Genomic DNA, 13,174 nt, shown 5'->3' on the forward strand with positions numbered 1-13,174 from the left:
GTATATTTTACATTGTACTGCTATAACCCACTGTCTTTGAACTTCATGAGAGACTGGGTCACCCTGACTGCCTCCTTCCTAATCTGTAAATAAAGCTCAAAAGAATATTGTATGGGGAAAAACCCAGCAAGGAACAGAAGAATAACTTGGCATAATCCCAGGTCAACTGGTTATTTTTTCTCATTGGTTGAAGAACAAGCATGAAAGCTAAATAAGCAGTCCTAGTGAGAACTTTACTACCTGCGCAGAAAGTAATCAAGCTTAAGAAAGCCAAGAATTTGTTTCCTGCCTACATTTTTACAATCAATCAAGCTTTAATTAAAAGATAGTTTATATATGCATTCAGATTACAGATTTTAATTGCAGTTTTACATAGTAAATATTAGAGAATCTTGTTTTGCAGTTGCCTAGTACTCAGGCTACAATTAGAACACATGATAGAAGTCAGGTTATTTGACTGTTCTAACCAAGAGACTAAACTCTGAATCGTGACAATCTGTCAGCAACTTCGGCACACCTGTTAAGAGCTGTCTTGAGTGCCCCATTCCAAACTACATAGTACTTCATGCAACATTTTATTGTAAAAATAATTTATGATTAACTTTACAGCTGACCTTTACAAAGTGGAAAGCAAGTACAGAAATCTAGTTTTTAAGATGGCAGACTTTTGAATGTTAGCTGCCGTATAGATTTCCACGTCTACTTTCATAATTAATAATTGGTACATATAGATTTCCAAGTCTACTTTCATAATAACTGGTACAGTTACACAAGCCACTTACTGAGCCAACATTTTAACAATGAAAACTGCAGTCAAGCTACTGCTACCATTTGCTAATAGACATGCAAAGGGAATGAATGCAATTTTATTTGAACAGATTCTAATAATCTGAACAAAGTCAGCTGCAACTGCACTACATTAACCAGATGTTTTAAAATAAATGCATACTGGACAAGTGAGTAAATAGAAGATAAACATTAACCATTTAATGGCTGGCTACTTTTACAAATATGTCTTTTTAGGCCCTATATTTTTGAGATGCACAGCAGCATTATTAGGTCCTTTGTGTAGCCATGTATTATTTTGCTCCTGTCTGAACAGATTTCTTCTCATCAGCTGCTTTCTGCTTCTGCTGCATAATTTCAGAGTCTCTGTAAAAGAAAAAGAAAAAAGAGTGAGATTGCTAAAGATAGCTGTTTCTCTAGTTCTTAGAAATGGTTAAGCCTTTTAAAGCTAGATGTTCTACTTCCAAACCACAATATATCTTCCAGTGATAACTTTCAGCAAGACAGGTCTTCTGTTTCTCCACAGAAAAGCACCAGCCCAAGCTTTGCTAGGTCCTAGCAAGTTAATATTAAACTAGCTTCTCAAGTATTCAACACCCATTTATTGCTGAAGAGTGGATAACCACATACTCAGAATTCTAAGACAGAGCCCCATGTTACTTGCCCTTGCACCAAGAATTCTGAGTTAATTTCCATGCAAACATACCTTTGTTTCCTCTGAGAAGCTGAGAGAGTATCCTCTTTTCTTTTGCCTTTATTCAGTTCTTGGGCTTTCTTCATGTTTTTCTGGCGGGCAAGTTCACGCTGGTTCCCACCTAGAAGTGAGAAAGTGTTATAGCCAAGTTTTACAACACTCACTGGCAACTGATTTCTCCTTTTAGGAAAAGAACAGTGTGCATGATTTCCACTCCATCCTTTACAATCCTGAACTTTCTATTGAACTAATCTGATTGAAGCCATCATTCTGGTGAACAATGAATTGCTCCCACACTTTACTTTTCAGTACATTTAAGACATTTTCTTTGCATACTCAGGATGCAAAGCAATATGCCTGACTGAGCTATCCTTCTTACATTCATATTTAAGGAGAGAGGACTAGCTGCAGTGCTAGTCAAGTGTCATAAAAGTCATGGGCCCTAGACTAGGATGCTGTGTCTTGGTTAAACCAAACTGAAATTTTGTTGTCTTTCAAATAAAATACAAATATTATTTCCAAAAACCACCAAAATAAAAGTTGTGGACACACACACACACTTAATGGACCACTAGTTAAATTGGGAGAGCAGGTTCTCCCACATGAACCAAATATATTTTAATATGTTCTTTTGTTTGCCTGCCAATGTAAGAGGCATGCATTTGGCAGGAGGTCAAGCAAGTTTTCTTCATAGCTACTCCCACCTTTCTGGTAAGCAGGGACAGCATAGCTCCACCTCTGATATGCTTCCATGGGCAGAAATATTTGATGGGATGCCATACTGAGGATGGAGCCAACTTATTTTTTGCTACTCCAGAGACCGGGACAGGGATCAATGTATTCAAGCTGCAGGAAATTCCATTAGGAAGAATTTCCTGATGGTAAGAATTGTATCACAGTGGAATACGCTGCTTGGAGGTTTTTAAGTAGAAGCTGGCTGGCCATCTGTTGGGAGTGCTTTGATTGTGTATTCCTGCATGGCAGAGGAATGGATTGGATCACCTTTGTGTTCTCTTTTCTATAATTCTGGAAATACACTCTTATTCACACAGGTGTTTAGATTTTATCTGATGAAGTATGCTTAACTAGTACAGTGGTCCCTTCACATTTGCTGGGGTTAGGTGTGAAGGACTTTTGTGACTGTGGAAAAGACACAAATAAACAACTACTATTCTTTTTACCTCAAGGAACACCTCTCTAGGAATCGCCAGTTCCTCCACTGCAACTCTATGGTCAACATCTGCCAGACGTTGATCACAGAATCTTGCTGAAGGACCTACAAATGCCTAGAGCAGTGTTTTCTCTAGAAACGTCTAGGTTCTCCAGCACAACTCTACAGTCAACTTCTGGCAGAGCTGCACTGGAAGAGTTACAGATTCCTAGAGAGAACATATTAATCAAAGCTGCAAATAATCACATTTGCAAAAGTTGCACATGTGGAAGGCCAAATGTATGTACTGCTTATTCCTTTATTTTAGGAGTAACTTTTAAATTGTTTGTTACATTTATACTGGCTGTAACGTAATAAAGGAAATCTTTCCTTTATATCATCATACATTAAAACATTCAAACCATGCATTTTAAAACAGTAAACCTTTGTTTTATAAAGTATTCATACATTCAAAGAGAAAATATTTTTCTAGGATATCATCTTCAATGTCCCTGGGGGAAAAAATAAAGTGGGACCTCAGTATCTATTCTGCCCCCCTCCCTTCGCAGATACCAAAATTGTCCCTAATGGTGGCATGGCCACACGTACATGCTATCATTAAATCTGCAGCTAACAAAGCCCCACTGTAGGTCAGAAAAACTAGAAAGAGCACTGGGGGAAAGAATTTTTCCCCACTCCTTTCCATCTCTAGACAAATCAAGTGGGACTACTAATGCCCAATTTTTTCTCCCTCTGTAAATTCTAGCCATCAATTTCCACAAGTATCATCAGAACAACTTGTTAAAGAAGTGAACAGCTACACTCATGTCTTAGGCTCTTCTTTAGTCTTCTAACAAGATCATCTCACAAATTCCTCGTCTGGAGGTTAAATTTCTGGATACCACATTGAGGATGGAGCAAGCTCAACATTTAGAGCAAGAGTGTGAGATGGAATTTCAGGTCCTTGAGGGACAAGTTCCAAGCTCCCATTGTGCCCTGAGAACTGGTAACAGGTTGTTGTGTTGCATAGATAGTAGTCTCATTGGCCTGTTACAGACTGCCAAAATAAAGCTGCTTTGGGTCTCTTTGGAGGTATGCTGTTTAAATGATGCATGCATCCTAAGAATCCGGAAGCTGCACCAAAGCTGCACTCCAGTGCTTAGGTATGGAGTGAGGCTTTGGTGCGACCTCCGGACTCTTAGGACCCATGCATCATTTAAATAGCATACCTCCAAAGAGACCCGAAGCAGCTTTATTTTGGCAGTCTGTAACAGGCCATTATTTATTTAATCAAAAGGAAAGAATTTTACGAACAATCATTTACATTTTTTTCTGAATAAATTAAAATCCAATTGCTCAATTTAGATTGGCATATTATGCACTGAGATAAAAGCTTTTTTTAAGTTCAACTTGTTCACCCACAGTATTGTACGTGGTTCAATTTATGGTTTAAAAATTAGACTTCTTCATCTTCAAATGTGGTATTAGATTTGTATGGGATGTGAACATTAACGCAACATTTCCTAGGGGCATGGGGCATAGAAAAGGATGGGAACTACTGGTTTACAAGTTGTTCATGAAAGTTCTTGTGTCCCCCCACACACTTTCCATTCATGTTGTAAAATTTCACTGAAGCCTAAGAGTGCCACTTTTTCATGCAGAAAGCATTATGCATGCTGGACGCAAACCAAAATATTGCACTAACTTTCTACGTGTGGAAGATGTCAGGCAATGACCTACTGCTTTAATTGGAAAATCCAGCTGACTATACTTGTACTCAGGACAAGAAGCTACTGTTAGAACTGAATGCAGAGAAACAGAATAGTTCCCAATTGGCAAAGAGGTCAGGCAAGGCTGCATCTTATCATCCTGCCTATTTAACTTATATGCTAAACTTATATTGTAAGGAAAGCAGGCTTGGACACAGAAGAAGGAGGAGTGAAAATAGGAAGAAGAAATATCAACGATCTAAAGTAGTTATTCCCAAACTCTGGTCCTCCAGATGTTGTGGACTTCAGCTCACAGAATTCCTGACTACTGGTCAAGCTGGCTGGGGCTTCTGGGTGCTGAAGTCCAAAATATCCAGAGGACCACAGTTTGGGAACCATTTATTTAAGGTTTGCAGATGCCACCATAGTACTAGCAGAAAACCTCCCAGACCTGGAACAAATGAGAACAATATGCAAAAGCAGGATTAATGCTGAACATAAAAAGAATAAAAACAATGACCATGGAAGATCAACACAAGTTCAACCTAAACAATAAGGAAATAGAAATAGAGTAGTCCCTCCCAATTTGTGGGGATCCGTTCTGGGCCCACCACGAAAATGGCAACTCGCAAATATTCAAGTCCCATTTAAAATGATGGTGTGTGTGCCCAGGATACATGGGTGGGTTGCATGCGGGTGCGCGCCACCATTTTATCTCTCCCCACTTGTTCCTCCCATGAAGAGTGAGACTGCAGACTTCAAGTCTGTTAAAAAGGGAGGGACAACTGTAGTAAAAGAATGATCATACCTGGGATCAAACATCGATAGGAATGAAGACTCCAGCCAGGAAATTAGAATTAGATTAAGAATGGGGAGGGCAACTATTACAGAACTACAGAAAATACTAAAGAGCAAAGACTGAGCACAAGTGAGAATCGTACAAGCAATCCCACCCCCCCACCCCCATTACTATGTACAGTTGTGAGAGCTGGAATGAGGAAAACAGATAAGAGGAAAATCAACTCATTTGAGATGTAGTGCTGGAGAAGAGTGCTGAGAATACAACAGACAGCCAAAATGGCAAATAAATGGGTCATAGAGCAGATTAGGCCTGAAATCTCAGTGGAAGCCAAGGTGACTAGACTGAGGTTGTTGTACTTTGGCCACATCTTGAGGAGGCAAAGGTGGAGAGAAGTAGAAAGAGAGGAATGCTGCATGCTAGATGGATGGACTCAATTAAGGAGGTCATGGGTCTGAATCTCCAAGAACTTAGAAGAATAGTGGAGATCAGGGAATCTTGGGAGGTGTGTCATCCCAAGATTGGAGGGTAGACTGGAGGGTGGGTAACAACAAAAGAAAAGATCCTAAAGAGTAAAGATATACAACTGAACACTAAAACAAACCAGAATTGTCCAAACAGTTGTATTCCCCATTACCATGTACGGATGTGAGAACTGGACAGTGAAGAAAGCTGGCAAGAAGAAAATAATTTTAAATGTGGTGCTGGAGAAGAGTGTTTAGGATACCATGGACCGCAACAACAACAACAACAACAACAACAACTGGGTCCTAGAGCAGATCAAACCAGAAATTTCCCTGGAAGCCAAGATGATAAATTTGAGGCTTTTGTACTTTGGCCACATCATGAGGAGACAAGACTTGTTAGAAAAGACAATAATGTTTGGAAAGATGGAGGAAAGCAGAAAGAGGAAAGCTACATGCTAGACTCTATTAAGGAGAGCATAAAATATTGTAACTCGCCTTGAATCCCACTGTGAGAGAAAGGCGGGATATAAATCCTGGAAGTAATAAATAATAATTTTTGTTTGTTGTTGTTAACTGCCTTCATTGATTTCCTGCATGGCAGAATGGGGTTGGACTGGATGGCCTTTGCGGTCTCTTCCAGCTCTATGATTCTATGATCCCAGGTATGGGAATTCTTTTACTATTTCTATGTCTTCATTGTCTAGGTTGAACTTGTGAATGTCCTCGGTGGTCATTATTTTTGTTTTCTTTATGTTCAACATTAAGCCTGCCTTTTCACTTTCTTCTTTGATTTCCCTTAGTTGGTGTTCCAAGTCTGTGAGGTTTTCTGCTAGTACTATGGTAACATGTAAGTATGAATTTGCAGAAGCTAAGCCAGAGTGATAAAGGACAGGGGGTCTTGGAGACGTCTCATCCACAGGGTTGCCTTGGCGTCTAGTCACCTTGGGTTCCAGGGAGATTTCAGGCCTGATCTGCTCTAGGACCCATTTGTCTTTTTAGCTATCCATGGTACACTCAGCACTCTTCTCCAGCACTACATTTAAAATAAATTGATTTTCTTCCTATCCATTTTCTTAATTGTGCAGCTCTCACATCCATACGTGATAATAGGGAATACAGTGGTTTGGGCAACCTAAATTTTTCCTGGGGGCAAAGATGGCTAAACTGAGGCTGTTGTGCTTTGGCCACATTGTAAGAAATCAAACTCACTGGAAAAGACAATAATGCTAGAAAAAGTGAAGTAGAGAGATGCCCAGATGGAGAGACTCAATTGGGGAGCTTTTGAGTATGAATTTGGAGAGAGCAGTGGCAGAAGTCAGAATCATACAGGCCATCATATTCCATATTATCATGTGTGGATGTGAGAGCTGGACAGTCAAGAAGGATTACAGGAAGAAAACCAACTCATTTGACATGGAAAAGGGAAGAATGAAAATCAGAGGAAGAAATATCAACAGTCTGAGATATGCTGATGACACCATAATACTAGCAGAGAACCTCACAGACCTCAAACAACTACTAAGGAAGATCAAAGAAGAAAGTGCAAAGGCAGGATTACTGTTAAACATAAAGAAAAGAAAAATAATGACCACAGAGAACTTATGAAACTAGACAATGAAGAAATAGAAATAGTAAAAAAGTTCTCACATCTGGGATCAAACATTGATAGAAATGGGGACTGCAGCTAGGAAACCTGAAAAAGATTAAGAATGGGGAGGGTGGCTATGAAAGAGCTAGAAAAGATTTTGAGCAATAAAGTTAGTATCATACAAGCCATCGTAAACATCATTACCATGCATGGATGTGGGAGCTGGACAGTTAAGAAAGACGATAGGAAGAAAAGCAATTCATTTAAGATGTGGTGCTGAAGAAGAGTGCTGAGGATCCCATGGGCAGCCAAAAAGATGAACAAATGAGTCCTAGAGCAGATCAAGTCAGAAATATCCCTGGAAGCCAAGATGACAAGACTTATAGACTGTCATACTTGGGACACATAATGAGAAGGCATGAATTGTTGGAAAAGACAATAATGTCAGGAAAGGTGGAGGGAAGTAGAAAGAGAGGAAGGCCCCATGCTAGATGGATGGACTTTGTTAAAGAGAGCATGAATATGAGTGTGCAGGAGATGGGCAGAGCAGTAAGAGGACAGGGGGGCCTGGAGATGTCTCATCCACAGGGTCGCCATGGGTTGAGCTCAAAGCACAGGCAGTTAACAACAAAACTGATTAGTAGTTATGTACCACAAAAGTTAGAATCATACACGCCACTGTATTCCCTCTTACCATGTATGGATGTGAGAGCAAGACAGTTAAGAAAGAAGATATGAAGAAAATCCATTCATTTGAGATGTGGTGCTGGAGAAGGGTGTTGAGGACCCCATGGACAGACAAAAGGACAGACAAATGGGTCCCAGAGCTGATCAAGCCAGAAATCTCCCTGGAGGCTGTTGTACTTTGGACACATCATGGGAAGGAAGGACTCATTGGAAAAGACAATAATGCTGGGAAAGGTGGAGGGAAGCAGGAAGAGAGGAAGGCCACATGCCAGATGGATGGGCGCTATTAAGGAGGTCTCAGTGGGTTTCATGGGGTTGCAGGAATTAAGCAGAGCAGAGGAGGACAGGGGGTCCTGGAGATTTCTCACCCATAGGGTCACCATGAGTAGAGAGTGACTTGAGGACAGTTAACAACAACAACAACAAAAAGCAGTGGAGGGGGGGGTCTTGGAGGAGGAGTCTTGTCCACAGGGTTGACTTGGAAGCAGTTAGTAACAGCAGCAGCAGCAGCATCTGACAGTAGGCTTCACACTGCAGAAGAAACACCGCTGGAGAGTGCTTTGACTGCCCTGGCTCAGTGCTAGGGAACTGTAGTTTATTGGGGCATCAGAGCTCTCTGACAGGGAGGGAGGCTTAATGTCTCACAAAACTACAATTCCCAGGACTCCCTAGCACTGAGCCAGGGCACTTTAAGCGGCCTCAACGTGGACCATTTCTGCAGTGTGTTCCTGAAGGGAGAGAACAAGACCTCCCCGCCCCTTCAGAGACGCCACGCCACGCAACGCAGGCAGCAGCAGCGGCGGCGGCGCCTCCTCCCTCTGGCCAAGAGCCACCTCCAGGCCGCTGCGCGCAAGGCCCCCGGAGCCAAAAGGCGGAGAAGGGGAAGGCACGGGGGACCGTTAGGCCTCGCTCAGGAAGGAGGAGAACGAGGCCGCTACTTACGGGCCATGGCAAAACAATAACCCCAGCGACGACAACCGTTACGCGCGAGCTCCAACAAACCCCACCAGCCACTCCGACTGCCAGAACCTTCTGCGCGCCCCACCCGCCCCTCTTCCCCTTTATATAGGCGAGAGGGAGACCGCCTCTGTGACGTCACCCCGCACGGCGACGTAGCCACGCTTTTCCTGACGGGATGGGCTTCTCCTCCCTCCCTCCGTCGTCTTCCTTTCTTTACTGCGCATGCGCACTGTTCAGTTTTTCCCTTCACTGCCTGTTATGGTGTGTGAAACGTATTAAGAAGGAGCTGTGTTGTCCAGGGGTCCCAAACACACTACAGAACTAGTCCACTTTGAGACTCTTTTAACTGCCCTGGCTCAGTGCTATAGGGAATCCTGGGAATTGTAGTATATTGTGGCACCAGAGCTATCTCTCTTTCTCTCTCAGAGAAGGCTAAATGTCTCATAAACATTACACTTCCCAGAATTCCCTAGCACTGAGCAAGGGGCAGTTAAAGCAGTCTCAAAGTGGGTTATTTTTGCATGTCTCTTGGACCATAGGCTTTGGGAATTGTAGTTCATTGTGGCATCAGAGCTCTCTCTCTCTGACAGAGAAGGCTAAATGTCTCATAAAACTACAGTTCCCAGAATTCCCTAGCACTACACCAGGCCAATTAAAGCGGTCTCAAAACTGGATGATTATCTGCAGTGTGTTTTGGACCCACGTTGTCTATATTCAGGGGTGGCTGTGTGTGTGTGTGTGTATTGTGTGCCTTCAAGTCGTTTCTGACTTTATGGAGACTCTAAGGCAAGACCTGTCATGGGTTCTTCTTGGCAAGGTTGGTTCAGAGAAGGTTTGCCATTGCCTTCCCCTGAGGCTGAGAGAGTGTGACTGGCCCAAGGTCACCCAGTGGGTTTCACAGCAAAGTCAAACCACTTTGCCACACTGGCTCTTGTCCGTAGCCATACAGGAAAGTACTGTACAATAACATCCCAAATCCACAAAACAGTGATACTTTTAATCAGTATGTAGACAAGAGAGATCTTATATCCCCTTTCAGACTTACTGAAAGAAAGAAGTTGGCAGCATGAGCTTTCCTAGACTTAAATTTGTATTTTATATGTATTATCCTATTATCTCTTAGATTGTACGCCATAGGCAGGCTTTCTCTTATATACTTATTGTTTTATGTACAGTGCTATGCAAATCTACAGAGCTATATAAATAAATAAATAAATAAATAAATAATAATAATAATAATAATAATAAATCTACTTCCTCAGATGCATTTGGTGGAGTGGAAACCTGGGACATATATATATTTAATGGGCTGTGTGTGTGTGTGTGTGTGTGTGTGTGTGTCTGTCTGTCCTGAGCTTTCACTCCACCAAAAGCATCTGAAAAAGTAGACTGAAGTCTACAAAAGCTCATGCTGCCAACTTCTTTCTTTCAGTTAGTCTCAAAGGGGATACAAGAGCTCTCTATACAGTGGACCCTTGTTAAATGCTGGGGTTTGGTTCCAAGATCCCCCATGGATAACAAAACTCATGGATGCTCAAGTCCCATTAAATATAATAACAAAGCAAAATGGTGTCCATTATAAAAAATGGAAAATCAAGGTTTGATATTTGAAATGTATACTTTTTTTGAACATTTTCAAACCATGGATGCTTGAATCAGTGTATAAAAAAATCCATGTATAAGAAGGGCCGACTGTATATTGATTCTATAGATGAACACGGATGGCTATATCTTTGAATTCTAATTCTACTTTTAATCGGCCAACCCAAATGCTCTAAATATATTATCCAAGCTTTCCAAGCTCTGCACCATATATTCTGTGCATTTGGGCATGTACTTTTCTGTGGTTTTTTTGGGCTGTGTGGCCACATTCGGAAATAATTAATCCCTGACATACTCCTAACACTATGGATTTCCCTGTGAATTATTTCCCTGTGAATTTTCACAGGATAATCGACATTTTAAATGCTAATCACGATTGCACGAGTTTCATGGGATAATCAGTTTAAACCCCCAATTTTCCACAGTCCCTTACATTCAGGAGAGTGCCTTGTATGAGGAGACATCAACCCACACCTGACTGAAAGCCTTATCTACCTGTAGAATACTGTCAAGTGTGTCAATCCAAACAAAAGCTATTAAATATAAAAGAATAAGGAACTGATGCTCTGTGACCCCATATAATCTGTGAACTACTCCAAATGAATATGCCTTTAAAGCTAAGAGAGGATTCTCTATCAGATTGCGGCATCAGCCTCATCTCACCCAAACTATGCAAAATTAATTCACTAGGATAAACACTAAAGCCATGGGATTTACAGAGAATATCATGGAGGTTGTCACTTAGGGGAGCACATTTATTACTAGCTCCTTCAAAATATCTTTTTTTTTTTTTTTTTTGTCTTTTCAGAGGAGTGTGGGTATGTGCCTTCAAGTCATCTGTTGACTTATGGTGATCCTATGAATTCCATAGGGTTTTCTTTGGCTCTTATCACACAAGCAAAATTTGAAGTTATCCCCAGAGTCAATGTGAAGGCAATGCAGGGGCAATCATGGGATTTCAAGGTAGTTTATCAAACGACGCCAAACGCAATCAGGAGCCATCCTAAACACAATTGGAGGTCATTCCAGGGTTAGGTATAGTTTAAAGTTTGTCTATCACACGACGCCAAACGCAATCAGGAGCCATCCTAAACACAATCGGGGGTCATTCCAGGGTTAGGTAAATCCTCTTTCCCCCCGAATTTACCTAATCCTGGAATGACCCTGGAATAGGGTTGCCATTCATCAGGACCTCCAAACCGGGACAAATGTCGGACAAAATTTTCAAATGTAGCACACATTTTTTTGTGTCCTACATTTGAATAGGAGCCTACGAGGCTTTCCCTCTGGGCCCCGCCCTTGGTGGGGGCGGAGCCCAAGCAGGGACAGACTCCTCCCCTTCAGGGAGGCTTTCCCTCTGGGCCTGGGCCCTGCCCTCGGTGCGGGGCGGAGCCCAAGCGGGGACAGACTCCTCCCCTTCAGGGAGGCTTTCCCTCTGGGCCTGGGCCCCGTCCTCGGTGGGGGCGGAGCCCAAGCAGGGAGGGACTCCTCCCCTTCAGGGAGGCTTTCCCTCTGGGCCTGGGCCCCGTCCTCGGCGGGGGTGGAGCCCAAGCAGGGAGGGACTCCTCCCCTTCAGGGAGGCTTTCCCTGCAGGCCTTGGCCCAAGCTGCGAGGGAAAGCCTCCCTTAGCTTGCCATATCTCGCCCGGGGGTGGGGGCAATCCCGGGGGCAGGGCTAAACCGGGGCGGGACCGTGCAGACCCGCCCCAAACCGGGAAAGTCCCGCCCCCAGGCAGGATATGGCAAGCCTACCCTGGAATGACACCCGATTGCAGAACATTTTTCTGTACAGCTGAATCACTGTTTCCTTTCTGGCTGAAAGAATGCAGGTTTTCTATGGAAGATCGAAGTACAATCTTGTACTGCATCTGCAGTTTTAATTATCAGGTGTCCAACAAGCCCACTCTTCTTTGCACCCATCTTACCTTAATTGTATAATTAAAATGGGGAGTGTAAGGAGGAGAAAGATAGATGGATAGCTAGGTAGGTAAAATGCAGAATGGGAGCAGGAAGCCATATTATACGGTAATGTGCAAGAGAACCCAGTCCCAACAATAATAAAATAATAATGGTACTGACGAGAGTCCCAATACATCCCCATTAATGCTCCAAACATTTTCCTTCCACACAGGTCCATGGGGAGTTCAAAAGGCCCCTGTCTGTTTGACAGCCTTGGTCTTCTATTACATAAACAATTCCCCATTCTATTCCAAGACTGACCCTTTCCCCCCTTTTCCATTCTTCTTCTTTAATTCTTTCTCAAGCTTCATTGGTCTTATGTTCTACAAAGTCAGGTATCTGACTTGAGCTCTAGGTTTATCTCTCCCTTTCCCTCCTCTCTGTGCCCCAAAAGTATAAAGATATGGTTGCGCAGTGGTTAAATGCCTGTACTGCAGCCACTCACTCACAAACCATAAGGTTGTGAGTTCAATACCAGCAAAAAGGGCTCAAGCTCGACTCAGGCTTGCATCCTTCCGAGGAGGTCGCTAAAATGAGTACCCAGATTGTTGGGGGCAATTAGCTTACACTTAAGGAGTGCTTAAGTGCACTGATAAGCGGTATAGAAATGTACTTGCTATTGTTACTGCTAATAACACAGCCGTGGGATACAATTCCTCCTATTCTAGTACAGTTGGCCCTCCACAATTGCATATTTGACTTTTGCAGATTTAATCATTCATGGATTTGATTAACATGCACTTTGGGGGAATCTCTAGGCCTTCCAATGCAACT

At 42.5% G+C, this 13,174-nt stretch overlaps 1 protein-coding gene across 1 annotated transcript; it reads right to left on the minus strand.

The window, feature by feature from the left end:
• Positions 1 to 294: 294 nt before the first annotated feature.
• Positions 295 to 8,908, minus strand: LOC149323902 (small EDRK-rich factor 1-like). Its single transcript, XM_089493960.1, has 3 exons — positions 8,823 to 8,908; positions 1,493 to 1,601; positions 295 to 1,152 (listed from the first exon to the last, which is right to left on the minus strand). The coding sequence occupies exons 1-3, from the start codon at positions 8,827 to 8,829 to the stop codon at positions 1,080 to 1,082; spliced, it is 189 nt and encodes a 62-aa protein (XP_089350086.1). The 5' UTR covers positions 8,830 to 8,908; the 3' UTR covers positions 295 to 1,079.
• Between the last annotated feature and the right edge of the window lie 4,266 nt (positions 8,909 to 13,174).

The sequence above is a fragment of the Sceloporus occidentalis genome, unplaced genomic scaffold, assembly GCF_023333645.1.
Source record: "Sceloporus occidentalis isolate IW3139 unplaced genomic scaffold, rSceOcc1.0.p SCAF_1, whole genome shotgun sequence".
NCBI classification, from domain to species: Eukaryota; Metazoa; Chordata; class Lepidosauria; order Squamata; family Phrynosomatidae; genus Sceloporus; species Sceloporus occidentalis.

Excerpts from the sequence above, each read along its gene's own strand:
- LOC149323902 (XM_089493960.1), bottom strand. Across the intron at positions 1,153-1,492 it reads GCTTCTCAGAGGAAACAAAG|AGACTCTGAAATTATGCAGC; the intron begins GTATGTTTGCAT and ends TTTCTTTTACAG.